We start from the raw sequence: 26,116 nt of genomic DNA, 5'->3' as shown, positions 1-26,116 counted from the left end.
GCAGCATGGTGCGACTTGGCCGTTGAGAGCGTTGAGGAGAGTTGAAATCAAGGCAACTTAAAGGTAATGAGCTATGACGCGGTTGGGCAGCAACCAATCGGAACGTAGAAGTCCATTGCTTGAGAGGATTCCAGAGAACGCAGCTCCGACCACATTAGTTCACAAGCACAATGGAGGACAGATTGATTATTGCTGTTTCGCGTTTGCAATAATTTATGATGTGTCCCTGTTTGCGTACAGGGACATAAAAAATAAAAGTGATACGTGGACCAAGGTGTCTGAGATTGTTCTTTTTCCTGGTGAGTTGCTGATGTGCAATAACGCTATAGGAATAATAATCTAATAAATAAATAATAGTACTGTAGTCCCAGTTTACTTTTAAACAAATTTCCCTGATTATACTTACATTAAGTAATGTTTATACTTGATTATATTAACTTAAGTAGCATTTTCAATGCAAGACTTTTACTTGCATCAGAGTATTTTTACAGTGCTTTATACATTATTAGGTATTATATTATAAGGATCTTAATATTTCGTCCACAACAATATTTAATGAGGTTAACTTATAACGTTACCCTCCTTGTGGTTAGTCTGCACGAGATCAACAAGCTTTTTTTTGCTTTGCGGCCGCTTTAAATACAAAATAAGCATTCGGTCTACGTCAGAGCATCTGAGCGCTCACAAATCTTTCTGAAGCGTCGTGAGCAGAGCGGCAAGAGCGATTTTTGACCCTCTCGCCGCCTGCGATGTAAACGCACAGTTACAGGTGAATCTGGTTGGTGGTTTGCTGGTTAAGCTAATGAGGTAGCAGAAGGTTATTACAGTTGTTAAGCAGCATCCAGAACCCAACATGTAGTATAATGAGATCTTGGTCTTTTCAGCAGTTAAAGCACAAAATCAACATATTTGTTCTTAAAATTCACAAAAATTTGAATTTAGTCCAAGAGTGGTGGTGTCCACTCATACAGAAGGCCGAAACACTGGGAGACGAACTGCATGTTAAATAACTCAATCTGGGTCATGGATGAGGGCCGCTATTTGCATTTGATTATTTACGCTAACATCTGAACAAAATATAACCACAAGCAGCCTTAATTAGATGTTTAGACGTGAGGGTAACATGCAGCACAGTACTGCCACTGTTCCCAGACCGGCCCTTTTGATCATTCAGAAGTTATGAATGTCTAATTATTTACATTGTCAAATACCTCGTAATTTGAACCAAAAATATGGACTCAGGAGATGGTAACCAGGCAAGGCAAGGTTCCTAATCAAAATCTACACAGCATTTCCCATAAATGCAGATCCACACCGAGGAGCAGAATAGGGTCTTTATTATTAGATTTTTATTTGACTTTGGGGAATGTGCCAAACTCAGCCCTTTAGGTTGCTTCCAAGACTCGGGATTATGGGAGGATAGCACTTTTATTGTTTTTTTTCTCTCTTCTCTTCTCTTCCCTTCCATTTATTGGATTACAAAAACATTACTAATCCACTGTCACTGGAGATTAATAACAAATGTAATGGCCACCTTTACAAGATTAACCAAAGCTGGGCTTTATTTACTGGAAACTGATCTGTAAATAAATTTTTCTTCTGCAACAGTTTTAAACTGCTTTATGCCAACAATCTTAAATTATATTGCTTGTCTTTTGCCTTGGACTTAAAGGAACAGTACTCTTCAGCACAGGGATCAACACACAAGAGAAGAATTATTAAACAAGAGGCAACCTCTAAAACCAAATAAAGTGCTTTTAACAATATCAAAACTGAAGAAAAATATTATTTTTATATTTGACTGTTGTGCAAAACTGATGATATGTACAGTATAAACAAATACTGTTCACACAAATACACTACACACCAAGGCTGCACATATTTGATCAACAATACAGCGAACATAACATTGTATAGTATATATAAAAATATTATATTGTGAAATATTATTACAATTTAAAATATTTGTTTTCTAATATATTTAAAGGTTGCATTCAATTGATTAAAAGTGACAGAAAATAAATGTATAATATAACAAAGTTTTGTTTTGTTTTATTTCAAATAAACTCTGTTCTTTTGAATTTTATTTTATTCTTAATAATATTAAGAATAATTATTAATAACTGAGCACCAAACTATCACATTAGAATGATTTCTGACACTACAAGTCTTTATGAATGACTTTCATTCACCTTTTCACCTGTGCATCACAGAAATAAATTATAGTAAAAAAATATTTTTTATTGTAATATTCACTGTGGTACTATTTTAACTGTATTGTTAATCAAATCAATGCAGCATTAGTGGGAGTAAGAAACTTCATTTGAGAATTTTTGTTTTTTATAATTATTCAAAACGTTTAAGATTAATATAGATTATAGAGTTATAATAGAAAAAAAAGGCTCTTACTCTGCTGAAGTTTTGGCCAGTGTATTACAGGAGCTGTAGCTGACCCCACTGAATGCATCTTTACAGGGCAATGTCCTGGCACTCTCCAGCCAATCACCCATTGTGTGAAAGGAAGTGATGTCAGTGCTGGTCCTGTCCAGAAGCAGATTCACCGGTCTGAGAAAAGAGATGAAAGACACACAAAGTGCTCTTAGATGTATTGTGAATATTAAAGTATTTGTTGAAAATACAAAAAATGACAAACTTCACACTTATGAAGCACAAATAACTTTAATTTGCAGTATTCCCTTGTAGAACAAATACATAACAGCTTTTCATGAGAACACACCACATGACTGTTACTCTAGCTTGCTCACACTGAAAAAAATACAACACTGAAGTTGTGGTCATCTGCAATTCACATCCCATTTGTCAAATGTCATTTATGGCGAAAACAAGCTTATAAAAGTGCAAGCAGAGGCTAAACACAAAGGCCTTCAAGCCTGAAATGCAAGGTCTCCACATGGAAATACCTGCAGAGAAGTGGGACTGATTCTGTCCATCTGTGTTATGGCAAGCATTCCCCAGGAAGAAAGCAATACATTTAGGAATGTATATTCGAATACACAGACATCTCTGTTCCCTTTCAGTTGGTCACTCTCGACACCACGTCGGTGACCGACTAATATGGGATATCGCTTCGATAGACCAATCTACTTCGAGTGTAAACTAAACGAGCCAATGCACATTGGCATGCAATTATTGCATCCAGCTGCCGCTGATCACTGCGTGAGTATAAGAGGGCAGCAGGTGCAATGCATACCAGCTTTTCGCTTCGGAGCCGAGCGTTAGTATCGCTCTGCTCAACTGTGTCTGCTGTGAACTACGAGTTCAGAACGCTCTCGGAAGCTTCGTGTGTTGGCGAGACGGCGCTTCAGCGGCAGTCGTTCCTGTGTTGAGTGGATTGCACACTTCAGGCTGCACTACCCCTGTCGTGTTGCAAATGTCCAATTCCCCTTGTGCGCCTCAGCACTAAAAGAGCATTTCCTAAAGAGCAAATTTCTCTAAAAGAGCTTCACGGGTGCGTCTTTGTAAAGATGACGGATCGTCCTTATAAGGATGCCGTTTCACCCGTGCGTTTCTGGGTGTGGTCGTTACCTGGCAACGGGTGATGGTCACGATTGCTGCCTTACGTGTCTGGGCGTCGAGCATGCTGAGGTGGCTTTCGTGGATGAGTCATGTTCTCACTGCGGGAATATGACCATCTCGGAGCTGCGAACCAGGCTCCGCTACCTTCAAGGGGGCGGAGTCCCGTGGCCGTGATCTGGGGCTCATTCTGGCGGCCGACAGACGAGAACCACTTCCGGCAGTAGCGCGGATGGTTTGAGGGTCACAGTGGTGACAAACCCCGCAGGGACCAACCCTCTGGGGACCACCACTACTCTTGCACCTCCGATCCAGTGGAGCAACCCACGGAACGCACTGGGCCCTCTACAACGAGCGTACCAGTGGTATCCAGTGGGCCTCCCCCCGACCGGATGTCGATCTCAGCATCGGAGGCAGAGCTGTCGGACGAAGATTCGGCTGCGCTGCCGCCCTCTGGGACGTGCATGACGAGCTCACCAGGTTGTGGACGGCACCTTTTACTGCCAGAAACCGGCTGGTGGGCTCCTCCTCCCTCACCACCCCCTCACCATCAGCTGCTGCCTCTACCCGCCCGCCGGCCGCAGTACCCCAGCCTGCTCGTCGCCGAGGGCAGCCCCCTGCATCCCCCCTGCTCACGCGCCGCATCTGCAGCAGCCTCCAGGTGGTGCCGTGGAGCTGGGCGCAGGCAGGCTGCCCCTCCCGTCCTGGCCCCCGTCAAACTTGGCGGTGAGCAGAAGAGCAAGAGGCCCCGGGACAGGTGACCCAGAGAGAGGTAGCTGCTTTCTGGGGGATGGTGAAGGCGAGTCGGGCCCTCCATCGGCTACCGATCAAAATGTTGACACAGAAATGCATTTTCGGGTGCGTCCGTCCCCAAGATCGGTTTGCAGCGATTGACCTGAAGGATGCGTACTTTCATGTGTCCATCCTTCTGCGCCACAGACCTTTTCTGTGGTTTGCGTTCGAAGGACGGGCATATCAGTACAAGGTCCTGCCCTTTGGGCTGTCCCTGTCTCCCCGTGTCTTTACGAAGATCACGGAGGCAGCTCTCGTTCCTCTCAGAGAGCAAGGTGTTCGCATACTCAACTACTTAGACAATTGGCTGATACTAGCACAGTCTTGAGATCAGTTGTGCGAGCACAGGGATGTGGCACACCTGAGCCTGCTGGGCTTTCGGGTCAACTGGGAAGAGCAAACTCTCGCCGAGGCAGAGGATCTCTTTTCTTGGTATGGAGTTGGATTCGGTCGAACAGACAGCATGCCTCACAGAGAAACTCCATGTCTGGTCCCTGGACGGGATGCGGAGGTTCTTGGTGACCTACCCCAAGAGGTAGTGAACACCATCACTTCGGCGAGAGCACCGTCTACGAGACACGCTTACGCCTTGAAGTGGAACCTGTTCGTTGAGTGGTGTTCTTCTCGCCGAGAAGACCCTCGAAGATGCCCGATTGCGGTCGTGCTATCCTTTCTGCAGCAAGGGTTGGAGCGAAGGCTGTCTCCCTCCACCCTCAAAGTCCAGGTTGCCGCTATTGCTGCGTACCATGACCCCGTGAATGGGAAGTCTCTGGGTAAGCATGACCTCATCATCAGGTTCCTTAGAGGGGCCAGGAGGTTAAATCCTTCCCGGCCCCCCTGTATACCCTCTTGGGACCTGTCTCTAGTGCTTAAATCACTACAGCAGGGCCCATTCAAGCCTTTGCATTCAGTTGAGCTAAAGTTTTTTTCATGGAAAACTCTGCTCCTGCTTGCACTGGCCTCAATCAAGAGGGTAGGGGACCTGCATGCATTTTCGGTCGACGATTCGTGCCTACAGTTCGGGCCGGCTGACTCCCAGGTAATCCTGAGGCCCCGGCCTGGCTACGTGCCCAAGGTTCCCACTACACCCTTCAAAGACCAAGTGGCGAACCTGCAAGTGCTGCCCCTGGAGGAGGCAGACCCAGCCCTGGCTTTGCTTTGTCCCGTCCGAGCATTAAGATGCTACGTAGACCGGACACAAAGCTTCAGGACCTCAGACCAGCTCTTTGTCTATTACGGAGGCCCGCAGAAGGGGAGTGCCGTCTCTAAGCAGAGGATGGCCTACTGGATTGTGGATGCCATAACCCTGGCTTATCAGGCTCAGGATGTGCCCTGCCCGTTCAGGTTGCGAGCTCACTCAACTAGAAGTGTTGCATCCTCCTGGGCGCTGACTCGTGGCGCCTCGCTGACAGATATTTGTAGAGCTGTGGGCTGGGCGACCCCTAACACGTTCGCTAGGTTCTATAGCCTTCGTGTAGAGCCGGTATCCTCCTGTGTTCGCACCTCAAACGGGTAGTGACACTGAGAGGCCCCGGTTAGTGTCGGCTTGCTTAAACCGCTCCAGAGTGTCCGTATTGTAGACCATGTTGAGATCCTCCATCACCCTAAGCAGCTGGACGCAGTGGAACATCCGGCGCCAGACCTTCATGATGAATCTGTGAGAACCATGGAAGGGTGGGTTCCATATTGAGACCTAAGCGGTACTCATATGTGTATAGTCCACGGTATAGCCTTAGAGCCTGTGTTTCCCCGGCAGACTTCTGCCTTCCCAAGAGGGTTTTAATCACCTCAAATTTCTCCTTATACTCCTAAACGGATGCTATATGTGTATTTGCCTCCAAAACCTCCTTCGGGAAGGATGGGGCTTCTGCAGCGTCCCGGCTCCAAGCGGACCGGGTACGTTTTCCCAGTGTTATCCAATCTCACCAAGTGAGGTAGTGCTTTGACAACGGTGAGTGGAGCTACTTGTTCTGAGCCCCGGCCTACACCTAATAGGGGCGCAGGCGGCTCGCACAGGGCACTGGAAGGGGCAGCACCCATGGCACTTTGATAGGGATCCCATATTCGTCGGTCACCGACGTGGCGTCGAGAGTGACCGACTGAAAGGGAACGTCTCGGTTACATATGGTAACCCTCGTTCCCTGAAGGAGGGAACGGAGACGCCACGTTCCGTCGCCATGGTTGCTGTACTGCCGCTGAGCTGCCGGGTCCCCGGCTCGGCTCCTCAGCAAAAAACTGGTATGCATTGCACCTGCTGCCCTCTTATACTCACGCAGTGATCAGCGGCAGCTGGATGCAATAATTGCATGCCAATGTGCATTGGCTCGTTTAGTTTACACTCGAAGTAGATTGGTCTATCGAAGCGATATCCCATATTCGTCGGTCACCGACGTGGCGTCTCCGTTCCCTCCTTCAGGGAACGAGGGTTACCATACGTAACCGAGACGTTCCTGATGACTTTCCATTGTTCACATTCCAATGCTAGATTTTTATTGTTTACTGGGTAAAAGGCTAGCTCATTAACCAAAGCCTTTATAAAACTAAACAAAAATTCAGCATGAAAAAGTGAAGTGTAATTAGCAACTGATTTAAATGAACAAACTTGTTACTGGCAAATGCAGTATGGAAAAGTGTAATCCATTTACGGGCAGTTATAGACATTTTATTGCATAATCACATTTGGATGTCCTCTAAAAACAACATTATGAAAGCAATTCCAGATCGCATTGTGAAAGTGTTGAACGTTTTAATGAAGCATCTAAAATTAATAAAAAAAAAAAAATCAAATACCTAAGTAAATTAAATAACTTAAATTAATTTAAAATAACTTAATTAAATAATGCATTCCTTGCATACAAAATTTACTTCACACTTGTGAAAATATAGAAAATGTAAAAATAATCCTAATACTTCATAAATTATATAAAATTATATCATAGCAAGATCTTGAAAGGTCTTCATTTCTGGCCTCTGCAGTTTCTGACATACAATTTATGGGCATGGAAGATAAAATAATTATGTGATCATGTCAAAGCATAAATCCTCAATTCAGGTCTAATAGCCTCTGATTAGAACCAGGGGAACAAACGGAAATGAGATTACAATCCCTTTGGGGACTGCTATTTTTATTCATGTAAATAAACAAATTAAGATAGCAGGAAGTCCACTCAGACCCACATGTTCCCAGTGTTCCATTACTGTGTGATGAAAATAAAAGAATAATGTACGCTGAGTTGACTGGAAAAGAATGCTGAATGGATTCAAGTTACTTGGCAAAGAGGATCAGTAAGTGTTGACACAGCTCATTGAACAGAGCTGTCTGCAAGTACTGAACCGATGCACTCAGGATTTTTAGTAATCCTTTCCTAATGTAAGGATAGAGAGGTTGAAGTTTATTTTTAACAATGTCTCTGACCTTTTTAGTCCGACCTTCACAGTTTGGGCAGCACATTTATATGCCAGTTGTTTTGAGTACCTTTCTGAATGTGATGCATCTTTGTAAAAAGACTTATTTAAGGATGGGACAGGGATGATAACACTGGTCAAACATGCAGCTTGTAACTACAGTATGTGCAGTAGTGCAGTATGTAATTTTACATGCAAAGAGGCGCTTCACATTTAGCCTTAAAGGTACAGCAGCCACCAAACCAAACCTTCATCATTATGCTATAATCGTCACCCACACAAACCGCAGAACCTAATAATTATCTGTAGGTTTATTATTTAGTATTCTTTCATTAACAAGGAACTGACACATTTATGTTTAATGCTGAAATAAATATGACTCATAACTACAGATTAACCGATTTAAATAATTTGTATGTAATGTACTAATATGATAAATAATTTGTATTTGTAATTATAATTGTCGAAATGGGGAAGAAAAGCAGAGAGGAAAACCAAGAGATGTCCAGTCCTCTTTTGTTTGTTGTGATGTGTAGCTCCATTCTTTCTTAAACTTTAATTGTGAAAAAGAAAGAGTTGATATGGAGAAAAAGCTTTGATGTTGGGTATAGGAGTGTTAACTCAAACTCTGGTGTATACACACAGCATTTGACTACATCAGCTCCTGGAATCAGAGATCTGAGGCTTTAGTCGACAGGAGCACAACAGGCCAGAGGGAGAGGAAGAAGAGAGGTAAAGACTTGGCCTCTCTGCTGGTTCCCTCTCTTTTCTTTTGCTTTTCTCTCTCCCCTCTGGTGCAGTGACCTCTAAATAAAAGAGGCCGCTTAGTATCATGATGGGAAAGGAGGGAGGATGTGGCAGCAGAACCTCAGAGTATGTCTCGCCTGAGCCATAAATCACCTGGGCCCAGTGCTGTTCCCTGATCGGTCATGTTAAAAGCCAATCAGGAAAATTACATGCCTACTCCCTGGGACCCATTTTCACTTTCTTAAGAAACCATTAGTCACTGTTACATACTTCATAATATCAGAGCTACTGGTTATACCACTGCACGGTGGTATAACCAGTATAATCCTTGATGAGCTCTCTAGAGAATTGAGTCTTATTGCAACAGATGCAAATAGAGTAGGATAAAGGATAAAAGGTAGGGTAAAATTATTTTGAGATTGCCAAACCCCTTGAGATACTACCACATACTTCCTGGGGGTCGCAGACTCCCAGAAGAATACCCTGTTCTAATATCTAAGTTGAAAAGATGAATGTGTAGTCTGGTAACATCAGGATGCATAAAGCCTTATACTGTAATACAAATAAAAGAATATGGTCAAAATTGCATTGATAAATGTCAGGAACTGATACTGGGTGAGAAGGTGATTTGTGGCCAAGTACGGTGACCCGTTATTGGAATTTGTGCTTTGCATTTCACCCATCCAAGTGAACACAAACACACACCCAGAGCAGTGGGCAGCCAATGCTGCAGCACCTGGGCAGCATTTGGGGGTTCGGTTCCTTGCACAAGGGTCTCACCTCAGTCATGGTATTGAGGGTGGAGAGAGCACTGCTCATTCACTCATCCTATCTACAATCCCTGATGTACCTGAGACACCAGACCTTCAACCTTTGTGTTACAAGCCCAACTCTCTAACCATTAGGCCACGACTGGTGACTCACAGTCACAGATCCATTTCAGCCCAAAGTGTTAACTTTCGACCACGTTGTGTATAATACTTTAAATAACATTAGTACTACATCCTGGATACTGAAGAAACAGGACATCAGCAAATGTTTTTCACAAACACCGCCTGTCTGAGGACTGTTCCTGCAACCTGGCTCCAAAAACAAACTGATCTTGTCTAGAAAAATAATCTGCAGAAAAATATTGTGGTCTCATGTACAGTACACTGCGTGTGACCAGCTGTAAGAGTGTGCAATGAATCAAGACCTGAGGGTAAGATACAAATTAGAATTCAGGAGGAAGAGAGAGTATTTCCTCTCATTAGGGAGCATGAGAAGATGATCTGAATGTGTCATGAAACAGAGTAAGAGCAGAAGGCAATTTGGGATCATAACAAGTATCTAGGGCTCGGTCCAGAGCAAGTCCTCCTGGGTGACGTACCTGGAAGCAGTGCTGGCTGTGATTTTGAGACTGCTGGGGTTGCGTATGAGCTTGTCCAGGATGCTGACAATCTGCTCAAATTTCGGCCGGTTGTTTCGGTCCTTCTGCCAGCAGTCTAGCATTAGCTGGTAAAGTGTGGCAGGGCATTCCATGGGTGGGGGAAGACGATAGCCCTCATCCACCGCTTTTATTACCTGAGGCACAAAAGAGTAATATTAGCTGAAGTTCTGTCTGAAGGTGCAGTCACATTAGCAAAGTTTTGCAGGCAAAATATTTTCATTGTCCTTTGTCAAATGCTGTAACGATGTATGAAGCACAACTCACACAGGCATCACTTTCAAACCAAGCAGTTTTCATCTTGAATCCGTTGCGAAATGTAAATTTTTTTCAACCTCACTCGTTGATTCAACTGAAATAACCAGATGTCACCTGTGAAAACTGGCGAACAATGGTAAATGTGACCACACCTTAACATCTCATTTTGTGTTTCAGAAAATAAATTATATAATAAAAGCAAATTCTGTCAAAATCTAAATTTTGATGTGAACTATTCCTTTAAAGAAGAGGCACTGCAATTTGCCGGATTTTCTTCAATTTCCTGTCCTTTGAGCTCCTCAGGACATATTTCTCTCTCGCCTGCCAACTGTCACCATCCAGTAGGATGAAACAAAAATAAAGCACTTCCGTCCATGCAACAACAACACAAAATCAAGTGCCTCATAAGTGCTCCAGAACTGCCCGAGAACTCACTTTTGTTTTTCATCAATTGATCATCAGCGCTGCAATAAACCAGTTCAAATAAACTCTCAGGGCCTTATTTGCTTAGGGTGAAGTTACTGAACTGCAGTAACGAGGCCACTGTTCAGGGTCAGCGCTAAAGAACTAATAACACAACAAGATTTCATAACAAACCACTACACTTTTACCACAATTCCACACATGGCTCTTGTTCTTATCTTTATGTAAGACCTACAGAATAATAGTTTCTCTTGGCCTGTGAATTTTCACTGTTGTGTGTTCAGTTTTGTAAAACGAGCTTTAGCTAGCAACATTTTTTCATTAAGAGCATCATGAATTTGCCCAGAAAGGACAATTTACTATCTTCCATGTTATTCACTTCACACAGAATGTGTTTTTTGATTCCACAGTGCTACTTGTCCATTGTTTTCCTATGTAAACACACGCTAGATGAACATGTTTGACTGTTGTGCTTATGCCACGTGTCTTTGGCAGCGTCTCGCACATGACATATAGTTCTGAAAACACTCTGCTTAATTTAAAATGATTTTTTTTAACTACTTCATCAATCAAAACAAGACCTTGCATTTTTTCCCTATTCCACTGCCCAGTCCCAAAAAAATGTGTTTTGGGTCAATGGCCTCTTAGAGCCTTGAAAAATGTTGGACGTGGGCAGTCGAATGAAAAAAAAACTGTTGAGACATTTTTTTAAAGTTTAACTTTTTTTTTAAATTCTTTATAATGTTGCGTTTTTAGAATGCTGTGTCATGTGCAAGACACTGCAATGACTGCAAGACATGAGTGCAGTTTAATGGAGGAATGCATTCTGTGTGAATGGCCCCTTAAGATATATTTATTTTTTCTTTGGAATACAAAAGGCACAATTTTAAAGAGCCTTAAAAAAATCAAATCGTACATACTGTATTTTCCGGACTATAAATCACACTTTTTTTCATAGTTTGGCTGGTCCTGCGACTTATAGTTAGGTGCGACTTATTTATCAAAATTAATTTGACATGAACCAAGAGAAATGAACCAAGAGAAAACATTACTGTCTACAGCCGCGAGAGCTATATGCTGCTCAGTAGAGGTCTTCACAGTGCACCTGAGACCCGTCGACCAGGGACCCGACCCGGGACCCGTACGGGTTCGGGTCTATATTTTAAATGATCAGCCGGGTCTGGGTCGGGTTCGAATCTAATACTTTGGGTCCCGGGTCTGATTAACATTGTGTGTAATACCTGTGCGATCTGAGTCATCAGACTCGGAGAACACCCGGCCGTGATCAAACACTGCTTGTGAAAGCATATTAAAAAGCATATTTAGGTTTATCCAGCTAGCACGCATGTGCAGTCTCGATTGCGTGTCATGTTTCTATGGCAACCAGTGAGGGACAAACTGTGCTTTACATTTTCTCTAATTTTATAATAATATAAATGAACCGTTTAATCTTAAAGTTTTAGTGGTCAGATTCAGACTCGACGCAGAGCAGAGAGTATAACGTCAGCGGCCATGGCACTGAACGAGCAATCCTTATTATAGTTCAAAAGGGCAAACAGTCAAAGTTATTATGCGAGTTAACTCAAGTCAGAATGTACATGTGCACAGTTGCATTTGTCATCCGTCACCGTGACATCAAGTGGACTTTTGAAGCTGAAATAATGAGTGGATTAAGCTTGGATTTGGAATAACGAGAGGAATAACATGGATAACTTTCTTGTTGGAGGATTGTAATGCATCACAGGCGGTCAGGTACAAGGAAGAGAGACTACGGTTCCTTAAATTAGGTAAGACAAAAAGTTGTATTTTTTTCGCAACAGGTTTAATGACTTGTAATAACAATTTAAGGTGGAATGTATGACAATCGGGTCCAGTCGGGTCTGTGTCTTCCCGGCGGGTTCAGGTCCAGCTTTTGAAATAATAGACGGGTCCGGGTCGGGTCAGGGTAGGCATTTCTCGGATCTACATGGGTCCGGGTCCAGCTTTTGAAATAATAAACAGGTTCGGGTCGGTTCGGTGTGGTACATTACGGGTCTCTTTCAGGTTCGGGCACAAATTTTTGGACCCGTGAAGACCTCTACTGCTCAGTGCTCCTGTAGCCTACTCCTGAAAACATAGAGCGCCCTCTTGCGGCTGAAGACGGTTATGTTTTGGTTCTTGGTTTTAAATAAATGCGACTTATAGTCCAGCGCAACTTATAATTTTTTTTTTCTCGTCATGACGTATTTTTGGACTGATGCGACTTATACTTAGCTGCGACTTACAGTCCGAAAAGTATGGTATGTAACACTGATTTATTTTTGCTAAATAAAAGCTGGATTGCTTTGAGAGTCACCCTACTCACATCCTGATTGGACATCTCCCAATAAGGCCTTTCTCCATAAGACATGACCTCCCATAACACAATCCCATAGCTCCATACGTCACTGGCAGAGGTGAACTTGCGATAGGAGATGGCCTCTGGCGCGGTCCATCGGATCGGAATCTTGCCACCCTGTAAACACATAATATATCCATCTCTCAAGGAAACATTTTTACATCTGTGACAACGTCCAAACACATATTAGTTCAATAACAAACATGTACTCTAACGTCCACATGCCAAATCATGTAGTCTGTATGCATTGGCATTTAAAACAGGCCATAATGTAAGGTGTCACAGCAGATGAAGGGGGGATTTCTGAGTGCGCCATGCATCTAATGAATGGAATTCAAAGTTTGAAACAACCTCTGAGGTGCCGAGCAGCATTGAAACAAGCAGCATGTTAAGCAAGTTCAGCTGAGATTTTGTTTACAATATTTGATGAGCTTTATACACTTAAAAATAAAGGTTCTTTATTGGTATTGGTGGTTCTATGAAGAACATTTCTTTCCATTACACAAAAGGTTCTTTGTAGTGGAAAGAGATATTTAAATTTTTTAAATGTACTTCAAACTATGAAAAAATGGTCCTTTTCAAAACTGTCTTTGTGGAAGCAAGAATGAAATAACTGCTGGTGGTACTTCTAGTGTACTGTATGTGAATAAACTGAAAATCTGTTCATCATATAAAGTGATGTGTCTCTTGGTTTAAACTGCTCGATTCATACAGTATGGATTACATTTATGATGTCTTTACAAACTTTTTGAAGCTTCAGTATTCTGGTTTCATGGACTTTCAACGGAGGAACAGAAATTTCTTAGGTCTCATTAAAAATATCTTCATTTGTGTTTCAAAGATGAATGAATGTTTGGAACTACATGCAGGTGACTAACATGGCAGGATGTTAATTTTTGGGTGAACTATCCCTTTAAGGCATAAAAACAACTAATTCAAAGAATCAGTTAGCTTTTTGAACTATAAAAGCAGGAATTCCTGAAACCACCATAATGAGTGTTACAATTTTTTTATTTATCTTACTATGAGTTGTCCAGTTCCTCCACTTATTCTGTCTTTGCTCTTGGTTAGTGGTACAGCACCACCTTCATCGACCCTGTCCTCATTCCTCAGGTCCTCTCTCTCTCTCTCTCTCTCTCTGAGGATCTGTGTTGTATTTACCCAGATCGACTGCTGGGGTAACTCTACACTCAACCTTCATGAAGGAGGCAGACTGAGAGAGAACAAGGTAGAGCCAAAGCCAACCAGCAACCTGGCCAAGTCACACAATTTCTACCCCACATTCTCCAAACACAAGGCCTTTAAAAAATAAACCCACTTGTGCGCAGGGCTCCCCATTGAGCACAAACAGGACCTGCAAGATCACTGCTAATGAATGTAAAATGTGACACAATGTATCCTTTAGGTTTAATAGAAGGGGGAGGTGACAGCTACCAGCATTCTTGTGGGTTCGAGGTTCTCGTAGCCGCACAATGATGCGGTGGGGGGTCTAGTTGTAATGGTGAAAACATACATTTACGTTGGCTGTCAGAGAAAAGGAAAACCCAACAAATTTGGGTTTATCTAACTAATAACATGTTGGCCTTCCCCTCCCCAGCATATGCCACAAATCAGTGTAACACTTATGTTAGGTGACACTTGTATTGGTAATTTAAGCAGCAATATCTTTTAAAGCCTCACATGCTCTGGATTTATGCCTGAGGCTAAGTGTATTTTTGCATTAGTTATTTCTTCTGATAATGGATGCTGCTCTTAAGAATGAGAGTGGAGAATATGGTTATTAATCCCAGGGAATGAAGTTCAGACATGCCGGCTTAGAGGAGACAGTGAGCTGCGTTGGCCAACCATGGTCTGGCCCATGTGGAATTTGTTCTGTAGGTTTCTGCAGAATTGGGAAACTGATCATTCATATGTTTTACACATAACATTTATCTTCTGTGAAAAAGAGTCTAGTCTTCTCAGCCCTGTTTAATTAACACATTTTACCATGTTTAAAATCATTCAACAGAATCAGCACAGAATGCGTCTGGGTCTAATCACGGCTGAGAGAAAACCTTCGGTTTGAGGCTTGCGGATAAAGCAATAAAACATGTTCTAAGTGAAAACAGTTAACATATTTAAACCTTGGAGCAACTTTGTTTGCTATGTGAACACAGAAAATGTCTGTCCGAACCCTCAACCTTAGGGTTAGGAGTCAAACTCAGTTCCAATATGTCAGTTCCGTAGTTTCATCTTAAGAAGCACATATAAAAGTTACTTAAAACTTTACTTTTCTTAAGCTTTTTTGTTATTCAGATATTTTGCAGAGTAATTCTATTTGTTAACCAAAGAAGGTATTTTTTTATTTTTATTATTAAAATGCCTAAGTACTACTGTTGTTTTTAAGCTAAAAGGCTAACCTATTACACATTTAACTCAAACTGACTGAATTAAGAGTTTCATTTCTATGCATCAAAGTTTATAGGGATTTTAGTAAGTAAATAACGATTCAAATAATTAAGTTACATATTGATTAAGTTACTTTTCAGGCAGAGTAATAGTAAAATTAATTTAAAGACAATATTGATGTTGCAATTAGTAATTAGTAATTAATTACTTTTTTAAGTAACTTACCCAATACTGCTGTTGGTTTCGAGTTTTGTTTCTTGTTTAGTTTTTCTTAGTACTTTATTTTGTATTTTCTAGTCTTGGTTCCTGCCTTGCTGCTGTATGACATCAAAATACTATGAGAGCAGACGATCCTTATACTTTCAAAACGCTCTCGCGGTGCTTTGATGTCACTGATCGATCTGCGCAGCACTGCTTCAAGTCAAACTCACCTATTGGTCGCCTTGTTGTGTGTATCACATTCTCATTGGTTGGACTGTATCTGGTGACCCTTCTGTTTGATAGATATAGCCCTCACGTTTCATTGTCCTTTGTCTAGCTTTGTTCTTGTAACCACTGTTGGTGAGTTTGTTTTTATGGTCATGGTCCCTCTTGTCACGCCAAGGCTGTTCGGATTACTAATTATCAAAGTTTTGTAAGGCAGCATATACGTATACATCCCTCTATCCTCTCAACTTAAAAACAGCTTTAAATCAATGAGATAAATGAATTCATTAGACCTATCCTTTGAAATAGCCGAGAAGGCGGCTGTAACTTATTCAAACTACGAAAAAATGTCAAGTTGAAGTATTATTGTATATACAAATAATGTTTTTATATGAGGTATACAGTACTAATAATTTTATAGCATTTCCCTTTAAATTCCTTCTGAATTTCTTCTAAACTCATTTAACTCTCTGCTGTATGACAAAGTCAGCATGGACAAGCAACATCTCATTTGCTTGTGTTAGTGTTGACTTACTCTTGTAGTGTAGGCAGCTTCTGGGTCGTCCTCCAGCACTCTGGACAAGCCGAAGTCTGACACTTTGCACACCAGGTTGCTGTTGACCAGGATGTTCCGAGCGGCCAAATCTCTGTGCACGTAACCCATATCCGACAGATACTTCATACCAGATGCGATGCCACGTAGCATGCCCACCAGCTGAATCACTGTGAACTGGGCGTCGTGTTTCTGACAGAGACGGGAAGAAGGGAAAAGTCAAATACAGCGTTTTGTATATACTGTATAAACATAAGTCATGCTATGGGTTCTAAAACACAATGGAACATTGTTGACTCATATCTCAAAATACTGCCTGACATTTCTGAAGTCATCTGTAATGAGCTAACTCAAAACCACTCATGAAATTATGTTGTTGAGAGAAGCAGATCTTTGACTTAATAAATAGGAGCGTTTCACTGTCTTTTCTGGTTCAATCCATGGTGTGCAGCAACGTGTTGAAGAATATAAATAGGATGCACAAAAGCTGACTGCATATCTGAACTGAAGTCCACTGGCAGGCTCGCAGTGTTTACACTGGTGCGTGTGAATAGGCCTGTTATATGAAGAACGATATGCTTAGGACTTAAAGATAAACACCAGGGGAGGAAGTGCTTCAGCAGGAGATAGAGAGACTGGCGGGATGAGTGAGATAGCATTGATTTGTCAGGGAGCTCTGGAGAAATGCATTTCTATATCAAAACAGCAGTCTTATAGCAATAGTTATGCCAAAAATGCTTTTACTCATCTTCATGTAGTCGTTCCAAATTTGGTTTGATTTTATTTCTTCCATAAAACATAAAAGGCAGAATTTTGAAGACTGTACTGATGATTCTCTTCAGAGCAGATAAAATAAATGCAAACCATGCTTTATTTTATCATCAATGTTTTACTATTACAAATTTTCTATACTTTGAATTAATATTTAAATTTTGTGAATATTTCAATGTAATTTGTATCATTTTATTAAACTTTTATTAACTTTATTTAGTGTTTTTAATTTGTTATGTATTTATTTTTATAATATGCCTATATAGTATTTATTTTTTATTTTATTTTTTACAGCGGATTGCAGACTTATAAGTGCATTACCTCCACCTATCTCTCAAATGGACCATTGACACTCCCAATTGCGATTGTAGATGTAGATAGATTGTCAATGGTCCATCTGAGAGATAGGTGGCATTAATGCAATTATAAGTCTGCGATCCGCTATAAAGCAAGAAGAAGAAGATGCCTCAGGCACAAGCTGAAAAAGAAGAGGCTCAGGACAGTTTAGACATTGTGGTAAAAAAAAACAATATAAATACTGTTCAGTTTCTTGCACAGACTGATTGTTTAGTGTCTTTACACATCAGTGTATCATCACGAGCCACAGGGTTTAATTTGGTTTTGTTTGTGTATTTTTTATGACTCTCAAAACCGTGACTCCCATCCACTTACATTATATGACTGACAGACTGCGATGGTTTGAGTTAAAAAATCTCCTTTTGTTTTCTATTGAAGAAACAAATTTACCTACATCAGGGCTTGATTGCCCTGGGTGTAAGCAGATAAACATCACATTTTCATTTTTGGGTGAACTATCCATTTAATGTTTATTTTATTTAAAGTAAGGATTTTTTCAGTGGCTTTAGTTTTAGTTAAAGTTCATAACCTTGATATAACATGGTGCATTCAAGCATCCGAAAGGAAGTCAAAGCACTATAAAATACTATGGAGAATAAAACTAAAGATGAGAAAAATAGATATATTAGAAAATTTAAGTTGCTATTAACTGCTTAAATTGATATCCAACTCTGTGAAAGCGTGAGAATATGCAAGTTGTGGACAAATAGTTGAAGTCTGATTATTATTATTATTTTTTTTATTTGATCCATTTGATTGATTTGTTTCAGAAATGTGGTCTGAATGATTTATTCACATATTCTGTTCTCTCATAAACTTTCAAAAACTCACCAAGAAAAGCTAAGGCAGATGTCAAGATGCTTCAGTGAATCACATCATTCATACTTATTATTTCAAAAGACTTAAAATATACTGCATGGGTCATATGAATGACTTTCAGGATCCTTGGTGAGCCTGAACTTGACTGCTCCATTTCTGACTGGATGACTGCACATCCTCCAAAACTGTCTGCTTTTGTGTTCCATGGAACAAAGAAACTCAAACAGGTCTGGAAGGACATAAGTGTTTATGTACTGCATACAAACTAAGTTGGGATGAAAATAAACCCTGGACCACCTGGAAGAGAAAGGAGCTCAGAGAGGTTCAAAGGCTTGCTAATAATAGTGACATGAGCAGTGGTGAGGAAATGCGTTGGAGGGAGGACGACAGATCTCTTTGATAAAGTGCAGGCCAGGCTGCAGTGCGCAGGAAATTGCTGCAGAACACTGCAACTTTTCACTCAGTTCTGGGAGTGGGATCCTGTGCAGACACATGTATAGGTTCTGCTAACTCCACGCCCTGTTTGCTCTGATTGTTTAAATCACCTGCCTCCACATACTCATTTTAGTAGAGATGCTAGTGTACACTTTTTCCTTTGCCTGGATTCTTGAAGTATTTTTTTTTTTTTTTTTTTTTTTACATACGTTCTAACAGGAATTACAACAATTACATTTTGAATGGGCATAAAATAATTAAAATATGTGTATAAAGTATGTGTACCTAAATTATTGTCAATAATAAGACTTTGTAAGTCAGTGATTACAAATACAAAATATGTATATAAAGTTTATTATAAAATATTCTGAATATACTCTACCAATGAAAATTAGTAGGATTTATTTTTAAGAAATTAGTATATATATATATATATATATATAATATCAGTAATGCATTATATTGATCATAAATTGATCAAAAATAATAATATAACAAAGGACTTCTATTACAATATTTTCAATATCCTAAAATAGAAAACAGTTATCTTAACTTAATAATATTTCACAATTTTAGTGTTTATACTGTATTTGTGATCACTAAATCCATCCTTGGTGAGGTTTTTTTTTTTTTTTTTTTTTAAAGTAGTGTATACAAATACTGTATATAAGCTTCACAGAAATGGGCGGTCAGTGCTGTGTTTCCATGGTAACAGTGACTTCTCTGATTGGTAGAGCGCTCTTCAGAATTATGGGTAATGTAGATCTCCACTAGAAATTCCACAATTAAAAAAAAAACAACAAGTTGAAAACACATCAAATCGTGGCTTCCATATCAGGCCACAGCTTATTGTAATTCAATAAGGTCTTAAAAGGTTTGCATATCATGGTTAGAAGTGAATTTCTCAACTGTGAATGTTGCACACAACAATCACACTGTATATTTATCATTCATTGTAGTACCCAAGTCTAAACCACTGGACATTATAAAACTCTACATTGGACCCCTTTGTTCAACTCTCAATAAATTCACTGCTGAACAAAACAAAAAATATTTTTATGAATGCGAATGTCCATCCAGTGCATCGAATCTGGCATGTTCATTTTGTTTTCTCCAAATAGCAGATTGTCTGGCAAGTGCTGCTGGTGGTAAACTGTTAAAAAATGACACAGGGCTGATAAATTCATATGTCAGGTGTATTAGAGCCAAGGCAGGACGGCCACAGCCAAAGGTTAAGCTGACCCATTTAATGAGCTCATTAGCGCATTTATCAGCACTCTTCAGATGGGCCGTCCCACAGCCTGTTGTTTGCTTGTTTATTTTCGTAGTGCAAGCAATGGGCAAAGAGGAAGTCGTCTGAAGGACAGAGCATGCCCAGTCTGTTCAACTGGCACGGTCGGGCTGGCAGGCGGCGCGCCAGTCTCCACAGTGCTGCTTGGGTCTGCACACGAGCGAATCCGCTCTCTCAATGAGCATTTCTTCTAAAAACAACCCTGTTCTGTTCTGCTTGAGAGACTGAGGCCAGTGCAGATATAAGCTCAAGTGAAATTCTGACACGACAAAACATTTGAAACACAGGTAGTGTCAGTGTCTATTTAAAGAGACCTCAGCTGCGAATATGAATGTGATGAATTTGGGCGACGTTGCGAACACAAAGGCACCGTCAAAAAAAAGTCTAATCTCTCCGCAGCAAATAGAGACATAGGTGAACCAGCGGAAAGCAATTTGTGTCTGTTTGTATAAATGAGAATTAAATGTTCAGAGAGCTTGGGAGAATTTCAGACATGCTGTGATAAGCAGGTACTGTGAGAGGAAGCAGGAGAAGCTAAGATGCAGATGGGTTTTAAATGATTTTAAGATGAGCCCTCTGTGCCTTTCCTATGATCATACATAATGGTGTCTCATTAAATGTGCTCAGTATGTCACACTCACTCGCAGGAAGCCGTCCAAAGAGCCGTTCTCCATGTACTCGGTCACTATCATCACAGGTTTACCTAAGGAGAGAGAAAATTCAGACATGTCTCAATCTAATCGAGAAAAGATGTGGCAAAATTGAGCTGTGCTTTGCTGCAATGGTGTCATGTCTCCTGGAAGGCTGAATTACCCAATTTGCAAACTAATGAGTTTATGCTGGACAAAAGAAAACATCTTCAAAGACAGAGTTTTCAAGAGAAAAATATAATACATTCAAAGGCATGGATAAGTTTGACCCTTGAATTTAGATATATATGCTCAGCATGATGACTTACAAAGTTATACGTCAAGAGGAGATTTATGAAACCTGTCAAGACATTTTTTGCACTATTTCAAGACAACTAAGCATGTTTAAAAGCGAAATGCAAACTCAGAATATGACGCAAACCTGCAATAATTAAATGTTAAATAACACAAATGTATTATGTCTTTGCTGCTGACCTTTGATGATCCAGTTCAACCATACTAATATGCAAAAATGACTTTGGATGACGTGAGAATTGTGCTACATTGTTTTTTTTTTTTAATTACAGAAGAGTGTTCTTCTCCTGTTTTCTACAGTACAGACGTGAATTTATTTTCCTTCAGCCTGAGGTCTATTCATTACACTTTTTGGTGTGAAAGAGCTTTTACATTTGCTATAAATATAACTTCTTATATTAAAAACAATCAAGCCCTGCTCATATTTAAAAAGTAATGCAAAATTAACACAACGGTAATGTAACGCATTACTTTCCATAAAAAGTAACTACTGTAAGTACTGTAGTATATTGTAATGCATTACTTTTAAAAGTAACTTTCCCCAATAAGCATACATTTATATGCTTAATTGCCATCAAAATGTCATGACGTCTGTCTATTTCAAGCAAAATATAATTTAAAACACAATTTGTTTCTGGGCTGAGTTCCTGGCAGGTTTCATGAGATGCACTCTTATAGTGCACCCGCTGCCACATGTGGGTGTTATAAAAGGCTCCGGGTTAAGCAACTGATTTTTATTTTTTGTATAGAGCTTGAGAGGGTGAATAGATCAGGTTGATGGCTACACACCATGTTTTCAACACATCACAGACATTATCTGAAGCACATAACAAGAGTGGGGCAATCGGAGCAGAGGTGCACCTCTGACACAGCGGGTCAGCAATCATAACCATGACTTACTGTGACTTCACCTAAATAAGAGTTTCCTGCAGGATGAAAAGAGTCTTGGCCTGAACTTGGAAAGACCACAAGGTCAACTGTCACTGTCTGACAGCTTTATTTTCTCCATCCTGCCACTAGAAAACACTACTTTTATCATCTGCACTTTATCTGCGCCTTATTTCAAAGCCTGCATGTAAAACGAATTTATATCAATAATAACCTGATGGCCAGTCCATGTTGTCATTATATGTATGTGCAGTAGTCTTAATTTAGTCTTTTTTTCTTCCCTGCATCCCAACAGCAGACAGCACGGCACTGTGATGAATGAGATTTATGAAACATGCAATTAAAATGAGTGCAGAAGAGCAACACTGCACAACACATGAATATGCTGTAACAACAGTCTTGCTGTCATCAAGTCATTTATTCCAAAGAGTGGTATTAACACTGCAAATATATTTATTTATTTATTTTATTTGCATCTTAAAATGATATAAATTTACTTTGTATAAAACAATGAGACTAAGCTATACAAAATATTAGAGTGTTTAGAGAGTATATCCAGAACTAAGTTGTTTTTTCTTACACCAATGGAAAATATATAAAAAATGTGTTTTTAATTTAAAGATTTTTAATAACATTTTTTAAACCATAAATCCTACAAAGTGCATTGGCTTAAACTCTATTTACCAAAAAATAAATAAATAAACAACAACAAAAAAAGCAAACCAAAACAAAAAACAAATAGAGAATAAATAAATATATATTGTTTTAATGATATCCAAATATTTATTGGAAAACAATAGATTTTATTATTATTATTATTATTTTTGGTAAAATGTTTCTCTGCGCACAGTTAAATCATTACCCAAACTGTAATGTACTGGTCTTTAGATGTCAGCTGAGTTGTTTTATGGTTTCTGATAGCAAAAAAAAAAAAAAAAAAATCCCTCCTCCTTAAACCGCACGTCTCTCCTCTAAACTTTTGATCCTGGAATCCCGCTCATAATCAGAAACCTGGCCCCTTCATCTCAGCGAAGCAGCAATCACAGCTCCGCTAATATTTTGCCTAATGCAGGGCCAAAAGCAGCAGGTTAAATGGGGTGTGAAAGTCTCTGGATTATTAAAAATTAATAGGGCAGAGTTAATAAATCACATCACGTCAGAGGTACAGATGAAACATGCCAACCTCTCCTGGCCCCACGGGCCAAACTCTACACTGCAGACTTACTTTCAATCACGCGCAAAGTGCACCACCTCTCTAAACACACACACAAACACACACACACACACACACACACACACACACACACACACACACACACACACACACACACACACACACACACACAGACACACACAGACACACACACACACACACACACACACACACACATTACACAGGGTCGTTCTTCCCCAGCAACAGTCACAAATGACATTCATTTACAATGAAGTTTCACCATTATTTACAGTTAAGAACCAACATAATCCTCATTTTATGAGGAATTATGCACATGAAAGGAAACTGTTACATTCCTTTCAGAAAACTACTTTAAGCAGAATGAAGCAAAACTTGGCCAGGAACAGTACTAAGTAAATATGTGAGGATTTATTAAAGCCTCAATGAATCACAAAAAGACTAAATAATACTTACTTAATGTATGTATGTGTATATATATATATATATATATATATATATATATATATATATATATATATATATATATATATATATATATATATATATATATATATATATATATATATATATATATATATATATATATATATATATATATATATATATATTTTTTTTTTTTTTTTTTTTTTTATATTACGTATATAAATTATTTTTTTTTAAATAAAAATATGCTATTATGAGATATTGTTTATTTACCTCAACATGTGCTTTTGAACAATACACAACATGTCAAAAGTTTGGAATAATTACGATTTTACATGTTTTTGAAACATTAAGTGTCTTATGCTCACCAAGGCTGCATTTATTTGATCAGTATTCAGCATATTAGACTGATTTCTGAAAATTCATGACAGGTGACTGGAGTGCATCGCAGTAACGAATTGCATTTTAAAATTAAAGTAGTGCTTTAAAAGTGTAATGCTATTTCAGTTTACATTTATTTATTTTGTTTTATTTATTTTGATCAAAAACCTTAAAAAAAAAATCATAATTATTCCAAACTATTGACCGATACTATATGTATTGCAAAGTGCATTTGCGGACAATTTATATTTAGTGGTTTAATTGCTTGAACATGCAAACAAAACTCCTGAAAACCCTGATTTTTGTGTGCACATGCAACTGATTGAACATTTAAATTCGAAATACATTGGGTCCACTTGGTAATGCACACATCCATCTGTGCTCACTATCAATGGATTATATGAAATTTTAAAGGCTGTGCGCGAGATGGACCAAAACGTGCAAAATTAAATATACCACAGCTTTAATACTAGCAGTCTGTTTGAAGTCAGATAAGGTAAAGTGTGAAGATTTTTTTTTTCTATTTTCACCTATATCATTAGGAAAAATAGCCCTACTGAGCCCTTGAGGAGGAATGTGGAATGGATTAGAGCTTTTCACTTTGATCATGCAACACAATTGAAACTGATCTAGGGAGATTTACAAGCTTGCATGATTTACAGCCCTGTGTGAATTGTCTCTCACGCTGGACATTGGCCCAATGTTACAAGAGAGAGGTCAATGAAACAGTGGCTTTGTGTGCAAAAGATTTGCCAACTTTATGACATCCACTAATATTCCATAACTGGAAACAGCTAATGTTTTATATGAGATACTCCCAAAAGGACGAGCTTTGAACTAACAAATCTAAACATGATACATGGATCTTCTGAACGGATTCAACTCAGCATACAGCACCTGAGAATTATCATATGCTTTTCATAAACATACAGCAAAAAAAACCAATAAATCACTCAGCTTTCTACTTTTAACATGGGCTAATAGAAATGGTATCAGAAGTAAAGTTTAAACAGGTGTGTGTACTGAGTGCGGAGTGGAACTTACTGAGTGTGACCACACCCTCCAACCTGATGATGTTGGGGTGGTCGAACTGTCCCATGATGCTCGCTTCACCGAGGAAGTCCCGCCTTTGTTTCTCTGTGTATCCAGCTTTGAGCGTCTTGATGGCCACACAGATCTCCTTCTTAGACGGCAGCTTCAATCGCCCGCTGCACACCTCTCCAAACTCCCCTGGTGAGAGACGCTTATTTTAGAAAAAAAAATGAAGCATGCATGAGAAGCACTGATTTCTAATTAAACTGCATCCATGTTAATTACCTCTCCTCACTGGAGTTGTCAGATTTAAGAATTACACCTAAGCTTTGTCTGTCTACAAAACAAGATAAAGTCATCTCTGGGAAGATGGGACAAAACATCCAATAGGAATGAACTGGAGATTTATCCAGCTTCAGATCCCACTTCAATTGATTTCTAGGCAACGTACGCAGGTGTAAGGCAAACCTCTAAGTGCTCAGCAGGAGATCAGATCTCCACAATGGATGATGCTGACAGAGTCTTGGATGGACATTTTTGTACAGATGATATCACCACCCAAACATCCAAGCCAGGGCCGTGTCCTGTTTGCGTAATTCGACGTGCAATTACTTTATTTCCCATGCAAGTTTAGAGAGATGGGTGAAATCCAGGCTTGATGTCTGGAAAAAGTTAGCCGGAATAATTGCAAGCTGTCTAAACAGTCGCCATGCTGGACTTGGCCAGCGTTCAGATGATGCTGACCATCTTAAATATCAACCTGGCTTAATCCTCAGCAGTGATCACTCTGATAAACTACAGTATGCAGACAAATTAAAGGTCTACCGAATCCACGCTAATAGATCATTTTCCAAGCTAATTAAAAAACAACAACCCCTTTCTGCACTTTTGCATCGCTTGCCAAGGTGTATAAAAGCTGCAAAATGCAGATTTACAATAGAAGTGACATCTGAAGCAGGGAATGTGCTTATTTGTAGGGCGTGACCCTTGTTGTTTGTATGCTGACTTTACAGTGGTACATCAAAAGTGAACAGTTTCTTTATTTGCTGTGTACTGCTGCATAACAGTGCCATGAATCACAAGGCATTATCTTGATATGTGCTTGGCTGTTTAAGACATCAGGGATGCGGAGTGAGAGAGAGAGAGCTGTGGGGGGTGAAATATAATATCCCAGCCGGAGGCGTGTCCTGCTTACCCATGCTCCTCTGCTCTGGCAGCAGGCAGTCTATTAAACGCATTGAGCCAGTGAGG

The 26,116-nt window shown here is 39.9% G+C and overlaps 1 protein-coding gene across 2 annotated transcripts in view; it reads right to left on the bottom strand.

Annotated features, from left to right (window-relative positions):
- The window catches only part of LOC132152698 (ephrin type-A receptor 3-like), a 106,814-nt gene that overhangs the window by 4,745 nt on the left and 75,953 nt on the right, over positions 1 to 26,116 (bottom strand). For both annotated transcript variants that reach the window (XM_059561511.1, XM_059561510.1), the window contains exons 11-16: positions 24,878 to 25,063; positions 20,644 to 20,705; positions 16,312 to 16,521; positions 12,930 to 13,079; positions 9,848 to 10,041; positions 2,410 to 2,565 (exon numbers count right to left, since the gene is read on the bottom strand). In XM_059561511.1, coding sequence (XP_059417494.1) covers positions 2,410 to 2,565; positions 9,848 to 10,041; positions 12,930 to 13,079; positions 16,312 to 16,521; positions 20,644 to 20,705; positions 24,878 to 25,063 — 958 coding nt within the window. The remainder of the gene's footprint in view (positions 1 to 2,409; positions 2,566 to 9,847; positions 10,042 to 12,929; positions 13,080 to 16,311; positions 16,522 to 20,643; positions 20,706 to 24,877; positions 25,064 to 26,116) is intronic.

This window comes from Carassius carassius, chromosome 11, assembly GCF_963082965.1.
Source record: "Carassius carassius chromosome 11, fCarCar2.1, whole genome shotgun sequence".
Taxonomy (NCBI): domain Eukaryota; kingdom Metazoa; phylum Chordata; class Actinopteri; order Cypriniformes; family Cyprinidae; genus Carassius; species Carassius carassius.
The sequence above is the reverse complement of the archived record's forward strand: the minus strand, read 5'-3'. Positions and strand labels throughout refer to the sequence as shown.